Here is an 11,310-nt window from a genome sequence, read left to right as displayed (position 1 = left end):
GAGAGATAAGAAAGCCTTCCTCAGTGATCAATGAAAAGAAATAGAGGAAAATAATAGAATGGGAAAGACTAGAGATCTCTTCAATGAAATTATAGATACCAAGGGAACAGTAGTACTGGACATGGAAAAACAGAGTGGTTCCAAATTGGGAAAGGAATATGACAGAATAAAGGACAAATGGAATGGACGTACCTACAGAAGCAGAAGATATTAAAAAGAGGTCACAACAATAAACAGAACTATACAGAAAAGATCTTCATGACCCAGATAACCATGATGGTGAGATCACTCACCTAGAGCCAGACATCCTGGAGTAAAGTCAAGTAGGCCTTAAGAAGCATCACTACAAACAAAGCTAGAGGAGGTGATGGAATCCAGTTGAGCTATTTCAAATCCTAAAAGATGATGCTGTGAAAGTGCTGCATTCAATATGCTAGCAAATTTGGAAAACTCAGCAGTGGCCACAGGACTGGAAAAGGTCAGTTTTCCTTCCAATCCCAAAGAAGCACAATGCCAAAGAATGTTCAAACTGCCGCACAATTTCACTCATCTCACATACTAGCAAAGCAATGCTCAAAATTCTCCAAACCAGGCTTCAACAGTACATGAACTGTGAAATTCCAGATGTTCAAGCTGGATTCAGAAAAGGCAGAGGAACCAGAGATCAAATTGCCAACATCTGCTGGATCATTGAAAAAGCAAGAGTTCCAGAAAAGCATATACTTCTGCTTTATTGACTACACCAAAACCTTCGACTGTGTGGATCACAACAAACTGTGGAAAATTTTTCAAGAGACGGGAATACCAGACCACCTGACCTGCCTCCTGAGAAATCTGTATGCAAGTCAAGAAGTAACAGTTAGAACTCGACATGGAAAAACAGAGTGATTCCAAATCGGGAAAGGAGTATGTCAAGGCTGTATATTGTCACTGTGCTTAATTAACTTATATGCAGAGTACATCATGAGAAGTGCTGAGCTGGATGAAGCACAGGCTGGAATCAAGATTGCTGGGAGAAATATCAATAACCTCAGATATGCAGATGACACCACCCTTATGGCAGAAAGTGAAGAAGAACAAAAGAGCCTCTTGATGAAAGTGAAAGAGGAGAGTGAAAAAGTTGGCTTAAAACTCAACACTCAGAAAACTGAGATCATGACATCTGGTCCCATCACTTCATGGTAAATAGATGGAGAAACAATGGAAACAGTGAGAGATTTTATTTTCTTGGACTCCAAAATCACTGCAGATGGTGACTGCAGTCATGAAATTTAAAAAAAGCTTGATCCTTGGAAGAAAAGTTATGACCAATTACTTTGCCACCAAAGATCCATCTAGTCAAAGCTATGATTTTTCCAGTAGTCATGTATGGATGTGAGAGTTGGACTGTAAAGAAAGCTGAGTGCTGAAGAATTGATGCTTTTAAACTGTGGTGTTGGAAAAGACTCTTGAACGTCCCTTGGACTGCAAGGAGATCCAACCAGTCAATCCTATAGAAAATCAACCCTGAATATACATTGGAAGGACTGATGTTGATGCTGAAACTCCAAAACTTTGGCCACCTGATGCGAAGAACTGACTCACTGGAAAAGACCCCGCTGCTGGGAAAGATTGAAGGCAAGAGGAGAAGGGGATGACAGAGGATGAGATGGTTGGATGGAATCACCGACTCAATGGACATGAGTTTGAGTAAGCTCTGGGGGTTGGTGATGGACAGGGAAGCCTGGCATGCTGCAGTCCATGGGGTCTCAAAGAGTCAGAAACAACTGAGCCACTGAACTGAACTGAACTGAATAGAGAGCACCCTCTATCAAAGGTAACCACATATTTTTTAACTGTATAATATCACAAGTGTCTTGGGAATTTTATTTTCCTTAAACACAAGAGAAGATAAAATATTTTAAATTTCAACCAGAGAAAAAAATGTTAGAGAAAAATAAGTTTGTATAATAAAAAGAGTAGTAATTCTTTTTAATCCCAGCATTCTGTTTTGAAGACATATTTCTTCATTCCTTTCAGAGAATATTGAGTACTTAAATTCTATCCTCCTCATGGCAAAACAGTGCTGGCAATGTTCAGACCTGCTTTGTATCCATAAAGTAGAGTAACAATTCCTAACGGGTTTTTCATTTTATTTTTGTCAATAGACTTTTTAAACATTAATTATCTTTCGGCCAGCTATTGAAATCCATCTATAAGTGAAAACATAAGAACTAGAGTGATAAAATGACATTACCAACCTAGGAAGGCTTATTTCCACTTCCTGTTCTTGCATCTCAGAGAACCATTGCAGGATTTGAGGAGCAGTAATTAGCTTTCCCATTTCTTCTATGTTCACGTGTTCTGCAGGCAGTATGATAATTAAACTAAACTCATCACCTTTATAAGGTAATTCCAAAACCTGGTAGTTTATGGAGGATTCAGAAAAATAACCTGAAACAGAGAAAAATAAAATATTAATATACTTAGCAATTCCCAAAGTTGTCCTTTAGAGTGTGATTTTTTTTTTTTCACATTACCATATTTCGTTCTCAGAAGAGCTTTCATCATTGGAATTTTGACTGCTGTGCCATCTTTCAGAGTGAAATTCATCAGTTGTGTGTCTTCTTTGTTGAATTTCTGTTTCCAGTCCCCTTTGAAATAAATAGCATTCACCAGAACAAGCCGAGTCAGAGGACCAAATTCTTCCCCTGAAAACATGTCTTTAATTTTTCCTGGGGAGAGAATAGAGCAAGAGGCAGAAAGAAACATGCAACAGTGATTCAATAAACTGCTTTAAATTAAATTAAAACAAAAATTTATCTTGCTAATCAATTAAAAATAGGGTGTTTTATCATTTAAACTTGGCAATTTTTGAGGAGTTAAGGAGGAGATTTATTAAATATTCACAAAGAAACAGGTACAAACAGATCTTCATTAGGAAACAGGAGATACGGAATTATCTTAGATAAATTTAGACAGACCTAGCAATGGCTGCTCTTTGTTGAAATCATTTGTGTAAATTGCTTTTGAGACAGAAAGAACAAAATCAAGTATCTCTTCATATCTGTTGTTATTTTTCAAACTTTATTTCAAAGTTCTTCAGCAAGTCAATCAGAATTAATAAATCAGTGGTCCACTGAAATTCTCTCCTGTTGCATCTGTAGCCATTGGCCATTCAGAAAGGATAAGAATGGAGTTGCTAATGTGATGTTCCTCTTTTAAAAAATCAGTCTCTGATTTTTATGTCTAATGAGTATTTCAAAGCTATGAGTCAACAGCATAATCAGGTGCCATGGAGCTGTCTACAGATGCTCTTAATGTGTATCCCAGTAATAGTACTTGCCTGTGAACAGTGCTCACAATACCCATCTCACATTTTCAACTTATGCTTCTCCGTCGGAGGCTCCCCATGTAAAACAGAGCCTCATCTTACACATCACAGATTTTTTTGGCTTAAATAGCAGAATGAATGAACAAAGAAACAAGTTGCTATTAATTGAGGGCCTGATATATACTGGTCTCTTCACACACATTCTTTTTAATCTTTCAATAATCCTGAAACATTATAATAGTACCCTCATTTTAAATGGGGAATGGCTTAGAACTTGTCAGGATTTGAACTCAGATCTGTATGAGCTTAAACTTGTGTTCTACTATGTCTCTCAGTAGTGCCTTTGGAATCTCTGCGAGCTTATACTTAAAAGTTTAGATTGCAACTCTATGATAGAACTATCAATGTTTATTATGAAACATTAACACATCCAACTAATATGTGTTAATTATTTACAGTGTATGTGGGAAAGAAAGCATCTGAGATTGATAGATTTAAGTCTTATCTGGCCAAAGATATTATTCCTGCTGTCATACTTAAAAAAACACACTTTAATAAAAGATTACTATTAAAATTCTTCCAGTAAGAATTCTCAATCAGGTTACCTGTCCAAAAAAAAATCTGTATACTTTTCAAAGCTGCTTACAATTTCTCTCCATTTTACAATTCAGTGTTAATTTGAATAACAGGGAAGCAAAATAGAGGAACTGATCCCTCTGAGCCATAATTTAATAGGAAAATATTCAATCATTCTTTACTTTAGTATATTAAAAACCATGAATACAATGGCAAATAATGACTTTATGGAAATGGGAAACTTTACCATCTGTTTTGCTTTCTACCCAGTTACTTATTGTCTCTGCACAAGCCTTTGCATTCTGAAAATCCACCAGCTTTATGGCACTCTGAAAAAATTCCTTGTTTCCATGGAGATACTGTTCTTTCACAGTGAATCCTTCTTGAAGGTAGAGGGCATTGGCAAGATTAAATGTAAATTCTTGTTTTTTCTCTGAGGTGGCAGAGAAAAATGACTTCAGCTCAGAAAATTCTTCTCCTGAAAAATAATTATAATGTATACTGACATGCTGAACAACATAAAAACAACAGCTTCTTGGCTTTACTTCTAAGCACTCTGATTCATATCACCATTTTTTAGCAGCCTAAGGTACAACTAACGACATTTTCTAAGTTAGTATAAATATTTTAAGCATTTATCTCTTGTGGAATATGCATTTTGTAGAGAAACCAGCTCTCCTACAGGAAAAAAATTGTCCATGTAAATTTGAAATTTGTCAAAAATGAGAATATGCATTCAAAAAGGTTGAAAGAAACTCCCTCTTTATAGTCAAATTTAGCTCATTCTTAGTTGTTGGACAGGTATCTTTAGAATCTCATCCTATGCATAACATGAGATATTTGTGAAAGAGGAATACTAATGAATGTTGATGAGGGCTAGGACAGTGATGAGCAATCCTTTTCAATACTACTTTTATTTCAGTTTAAGGAAGAATTGCTCTTTTATGAGGAACTGTGCCTATCCAAGTTTTGAAATTTATGAGGTAACTGCTGTAATCATCTCTAGAAATGCTAAGGATCAGAATTGCCTATTTCTCCAGGTTCATAAGTCTCTATACTTTGGTTGTCTGTGTGAACAATAAAAATATTGAACCATTCCAACTATAACCACTAGCCAAATGCATCTGATAGAGTCAGCTAAGAATCACTGTTGGCCTATACTTATTTATCGTCGGGTCATTCTGACTACAGTGTTGTCAGGAAGGTGTATGTGCTATGAAAGAATTCAGCTCTGATTGCTGCTCAGTGTCTTCCAGTTTATTACCAGAGGGCACCAATATTTTATATTTCCTTCTGGCTTAATTTTGGAACTCAATCATTAAATCTGGGAACTGTATTTCAAATCCACAGGTCTTCAGAGCCTTTGTTTATTTTGAGTTAAATACTGAAAATACCACTTTCACAACTTAAAATTTGATTGCATGCAATTTATCTCTAATGAAGAAAACACAAACGGTTCATCATTGGGAAATGTCCACTGAATAAAGAATAAAAGACTGAGAGGAACTTGCTATGAGGTGTCTATTGGAAATCAGATGTGTACATGTGTGTGTAAACATTGTATTAATATCAGAGAGCTAGTAGCCCATAGGACATCTTTGTGCAAATAAGTTGTGCTCTCACTGGGTGCTTATGGGGGCATAGCATCCCCATTACCTCATATTTTGTCCAGCTGAGTGAAGGCCACATTTCAGTCCCTACTTGTCCTTTTGTTCTGGCTCAGTTGTGTCCAACTCTTTTGTGACCCCAGGGATTGTAGCCCTCCAGGCTTCTTTGTCCATGGAATTTTCCAGGCAAGAATACTGGAGTGGGTTGCTAGTTCCTACTCCAGGGGATCTTCCCAACCCAGGGGTCAAACGCTATTGAGCCGTCTGGGAAAGTTCTCTTGTGCAAATTCAGCCTACATAACCACAGAACAGACCCGGAAGGTATATTGCATTACATTTCAAACTCCATGATTCTCCATTCATGGGGATATAGACACAGACATAAACAATTTTAGATACAAAAATTTTCTTCCATATGATTGGATCTGAAGAATATCAGTGATTCTTTACAACCCTGGAATTCCTTACATAATGAAGAATGTTAATCTATTTTACTTATTTATACAATTATTTCAGATGCAATCACTTCTTGCTATTGGAAGCTGAAATATTATCTCAATAGCTGAAAAGTTACCAAGATGACTTTCTGAGTGAAGACATGAGAGCTTCTCCAAAAGAATTAATTAAAGTCAGGAATAAAATGGCAAACTTTGAAACCAATTTTCAGAAGTTCATAATTTATGAACATCCTTAAAGGATTGGGAGAAAGAATGAGAGGAGGGAAAAAAATAGTTCCAACTCATTTGTCAGAGCAAATACATTTATGTCATGCACTTTAGGTCTAAGACTGTATGCCAGTCAGCTGCTCTTTGATAAATTGCTGGACTCAGAAGTTAATGAAAAAATATTACCAATAGCACAAGTTTGGAGAATATAAAGTTATCTGCCTTATAAATTTAATTTACAGATTAATAGCTTCTTTTAGCATAGATCAAAAAGAATACATATACATGGCTCCTAATAAGCAGTAAGTTTGTTTCATTTCCTAAAATAGAGCCATGGAAATCCTACAGGTCATGGGGTGAATGTGACTTTTGGTTTGGTTGTACCAGACCTCCAAAAAAGTTCTAAATTTTAGTACACGTTTACTTCTCCTGCTATTGAAAGCCTTAAGGCCAACTGTGTGTACAATGTGAGAGATCCAAAGATGAAAACAAAGGCAGTCATAGGATTATAGATGGTTTTAGCTAAAAGGTCCATGTGTGCCGTGCAGTGCTTAGTCACTCAGTCGTGTCTGACTCCTTGTGGCCCAACGAACTGTAGAGCCCCAGGCTCCTCTGTCCATGAAAATTCTCCAGGCAAGAATACTGGAGTGGTTGCCATGCCCTCCTCAAGGGTATCTTCCCAACCCAGGGATCAAACCCAAGTCTCCCACATTGCAGGTGGATTCTTTACCATCTGAGCCACCAGGGAAGCCCACGCTGCTGCTGCTGCTGCTGCTGCTGCTGCTGCGTCGCTTCAGTCATGTCCGACTCTGTGTGAGCCCATAGACGGCAGCCCACCAGACTCCACCATCCCTGGGATTCTCCAGGCAAGAACGCTGGAGTGGGTTGCCATTTCCTTCTCCAATGCATGAAAATGGAAAGTGAAAGTGAAGTCACTCAGTCGTGCCCGACTCTTAGCGACCCCATGGACTGCAGCCTACCAGGCTCCTCCATCCATGGGATTTTCCAGGCAAGAGTACTGGAGTGGAGGGAAGCCCATGGAAATCATCTAATCCAAACTCATTTTATAATGAAGAATCTAAAATCCAGAGAGATAAGATAGCTTGAAAGGTGCCCCATCACAGGGTCATTTGGACACATAACTAACCCAGGAGTTCATGGCAGGTCTCTTTTCATAAACTGCTTAGAATAAAGAAACACCTTTAAGTTAGTCTTCAATTAATAAGCAGCTTTATTAGAAGCAAAGCAAAATGGAGTATTATCAGATGCTCCGTAAAAAGGAGAAGGTAAATTTTGAACAGATTGTTTTAGCAATGGGGAAAGAAGAGTAAGTGAGGACACTGAGAGCCCCAGTGTGGGTAGGATGCCAAGAGCTTTAAGCCCATCTGCACAATAAGCAGGTTATGAAACAGGTTGATAGCAAGGAAGGTAAATATAGCCTGATTCAACAGATAGCACCATTTGACAATCAGAGGGAACTGAAGGCAGGGCCAGGACCAAGATGGGTCAATGAGACCCTCATTATGGCATAAAGTTTAAGGAGATGGCAACAAATTCAGTAATCAGGATAAACAATATTTTACTGAAATGTATTTTAAATATCAATATTAACACAAAGAAATCCATGATGAACAAAACAAAAACATTTAAAGTAAAGGAAAAATCATAATTATTGATTTTTCTTTTTGCCCCGAGTTCCAGTATGGCCCTGCCAGGCACTATCTTCTCATCCGTTGCACCCTTTGTTTTACCCTGAAATCATTTTGCATCTCTTTCTTTTCATCTTCCTGCACTTTTTTCTTGCTGCTCTCCTTCTTAACTTCTTTCTAAAAATTTTCCAGAGTTTAATATTTATATTTTCTCCCTTTTTGGTTGGTCTTCCTTTTCTTTTTGCACTTATCCACCATCTGCACCTCTCTCTCCTTTAACAAAGTATGAAATAGCAGCAAGGAGATCCAATCAGTCAATTCTAAAGAAAATCAACCCTGAATATTCATTGAAAGGACTGATGCTGAAGCTGAAGGTCCAACACTTTGGGCACCTGATGTAAAGGGCCAACTCATTAAAAAAGACCCTGATGCTGGGAAAGATTGAAGGCAGAAGGAGAAGGGGATGACAGAGGATAAGATGGTTGGATGGCATCACCAACTCGATGGACATGAGTTTGAGCAAGCTCCAGGAGATGGTGAGTGACTTGGAAGCCTGGCATGCTGCAGTCCATGGGGTTGCAAAGAGTCAGACATGAACTGAGTAACTGAACAGCTACTACAACAACAAGAGATAACAAATTTGGTAGATTTTGTTATGTATGTTACAAAGTTAATGTTTAATTATGCATATATACTCTTTCAAAGAAAATATTAAAATTTTCATTGTTGCTCTTATGATCTATAACCCTCAGTGAATCATTTTTGGAATTAGTTCTGGGCAAGTTACTAAACCTTTCTTTGCCTTGGTGTCCTCATCTGTATAGCAGGTTTATGTCTGGCTCACAGAGTAACTGTGAAGAGTAAATAAAATAAAGTATACTGAGTACATAAAACAGTGACTGGTACACTATATATATTTGATAGTTTTAGCATTGTTATTATTATGTTCACAATCCAGAGTTAAGACTCCCATGTTCCTCTATAAGATGGATTCATTTAAAGTAATTTAAATTTCAAAGGCTCTAATTTTGCTAGTTTATCATGGAATCAACTTTACATATTTTCATGAATGTTCCATTACTTTTCAAAGCAATATCATGCGATATAAATGTTTCTGGGACTGTGTCGTGGGATTTACTGAAATTAACACAGACAATGAAGACTAGATCTGGACTACAGTGACTTCATTTTACCTTATCCACAAAGGAGAACTCTGTCAAGCAACTTCACTATCACCAGTTTCTTTTCTATGTAAAATTGCCTTTAAAATGAAGCAAATAGAACTTTGCAAATTGTTTCTTCAGGAGAACAGTTTCCTAAATGTAACTACTCTATGCTGGGCTTCCCTGGTGGCTCAGCAAAAAGAACCTGCCTGCAATGCAGGAGACGCGGCTGGAAAGATCCCCTGGAGAAGGAAATGGAAACCCACTCCAATCTTCCTGCCTGGAGAATTCCATGGACAGAGAGGAATCCGGTGGGCTATAATCCATGGGGTGGAAAAGAGTCAGAAGCAACTTAGCAACTAAACAACAATAACTATTCTATGCTAGGGCAGACATACTGAAATTAGTTACAGTTACAGTAATTAAATACCCAAATAAAAAATCTGTATATTGCCTCTAATATTTAGGATATATATCTTGACAGTGAAATAAAAGTTTATAATTCAAATCATTGAAGAACTTGGAAGTACAAGATAGCTAGGGAGATGGACAGCCACACCTTAAGATGGGATAACAGCAATAAAGCATCTCCCCAGTATCTCACGTAGGCCATTGAGAGACTAGATAACAACTGCTCGTACACAAAAGGGTCTCTGATGACTCATGTAAGTGATTCTTTTGAAAACATTTAGAAGCTATTAAATAAGCTTTGAAACTGTATAAATAAATGCTTTTTCTTGGTCTCATATAAGTGAAAAAGTTAAACTTCAATTTAAAAGCTATCTTTTAAAAGCCTACAGAATAATGAGAGACACACAAAGATTTCTGGGTGAGGTTGGTTACTGAAGCATTTTTATAAAAGAAGTACTGGAAACTATTTAATGAGGAAGGATTAGGTAAATATGCAATGATGTTTCCACTAGAGACAATAAAATGCAGCAATTAAAATTATGCTCTGAAGCAATTGCATGATATGAAAAAAAAAACAATCAAAACACAGGAAGTGCTAGTGGAAGAATATATGTATGTATGTATATATATATATATATATATATATATATGGATGTATACCCACTCATACACACACACATGCATACACACCATGATTTCAATGAAAACTGGCCAAAACAGGCCAGAAGAAAATATACAGACATAGTCACAATTTTTATGTATATAGAATCAATTTTTTATAAATTATTTTAGTAATATTTTCCTTAAGAAACAATAAAATTACTTACATTGATAATTATTTGCATTTAAAATTCTCCATATTATTATAATTTTATACCTTTCATAACTTGCAAAATTTACGAAAGTTGTATGACCCTTAGCTTCTCTAATAGTTTAAAAATAAATTTGCCCAGATCTTATCCAGTGTAAACAATCATGTGGAAGAATTTTACCCGTTGAGGTGTCCTGAAATTTTAAAGTCTGTCTTATCTGCTGCTGTGCTTTTCCTTTTGCTCCCAGTTGTACCATTCCAAGGGCCAAAGTTGCTCCAAGAGGTGAAATTATGATGTTGTTCTTATGAGATAAACCAACAGCTTGATAAAGATCCACTGCAAATTCGGTATTTCTTTGAGCCAAGGGGCTTGAGGCTTGACTTCCAGAAAAAGTCAATAGAAGACTCCACAGCAGGATCTTACCCATTTTGACCTCTGTGCATTCATTAATTCAAAATTTATTAGTTTTTTAAAATAATCAGAGTAGTAAGTTCAACAGAAAGATTTCTACCTCTTAGAACTTTCCACCTTATTGGAACAAACTACCATGAAATTATTTTAATGTAAATTTTCAGACTAAGCATCATCTATTAGGAGAAATGGGTCATGTGCTATTAGCATTTTTTACATGCATTCAACAAGCAGTATAGAATGTATTGCAGCTTTTTTTTTTTTTACTTAAAGGAGAAATTATAATTCTGGAACATTATCAACAGCAATGCTATCTCTGAATAGCTATAGGATACTTTTTTGCATCTTTTCCCATGGTTTTAAATGAGACAATTGTGACTCTGATATCAAGGGAAACTTCTGTCCAGATGATTCTAAAACAGGTAAAAGAACAAAAGGAGAAATGGAATAAAAACTGAATACATTCCAGTGTGGTTTTGAACATATAACATTAGGAAGTTAAAGTATTCTAAACCAGTTGAGTAATCTGGCTAACTTCTTAGAGTAACAAGTCTCACACATTATAGAATCCTGCTACTGTAGGATGAAAGAACTCCCACACCCACCTCACACTTTTCCAAGGGAAGTACAAATAAAAAAAGCTCAGAAAAAAATTATAAAGAAACAAAATTGCAATCAAATACAAACAGTAGAGCAACAACAT

The 11,310-nt window shown here is 36.6% G+C and overlaps 1 protein-coding gene across 1 annotated transcript in view; it reads right to left on the bottom strand.

Annotated features, from left to right (window-relative positions):
• SERPINI2 (serpin family I member 2) overlaps positions 1-10,623 on the bottom strand; it is a 35,563-nt gene extending 24,940 nt beyond the window's left edge. The window contains exons 1-4 of the mRNA XM_052648222.1: positions 10,377-10,623; positions 4,137-4,367; positions 2,520-2,714; positions 2,241-2,433 (exon numbers count right to left, since the gene is read on the bottom strand). Of these exons, the coding sequence (XP_052504182.1) occupies positions 2,241-2,433; positions 2,520-2,714; positions 4,137-4,367; positions 10,377-10,623 (866 nt within the window). The remainder of the gene's footprint in view (positions 1-2,240; positions 2,434-2,519; positions 2,715-4,136; positions 4,368-10,376) is intronic.
• Between the last annotated feature and the right edge of the window lie 687 nt (positions 10,624-11,310).

This window comes from Budorcas taxicolor, chromosome 1 (genome assembly GCF_023091745.1).
Source record: "Budorcas taxicolor isolate Tak-1 chromosome 1, Takin1.1, whole genome shotgun sequence".
Lineage (NCBI taxonomy): Eukaryota > Metazoa > Chordata > Mammalia > Artiodactyla > Bovidae > Budorcas > Budorcas taxicolor.
The sequence above is the reverse complement of the archived record's forward strand: the minus strand, read 5'-3'. Positions and strand labels throughout refer to the sequence as shown.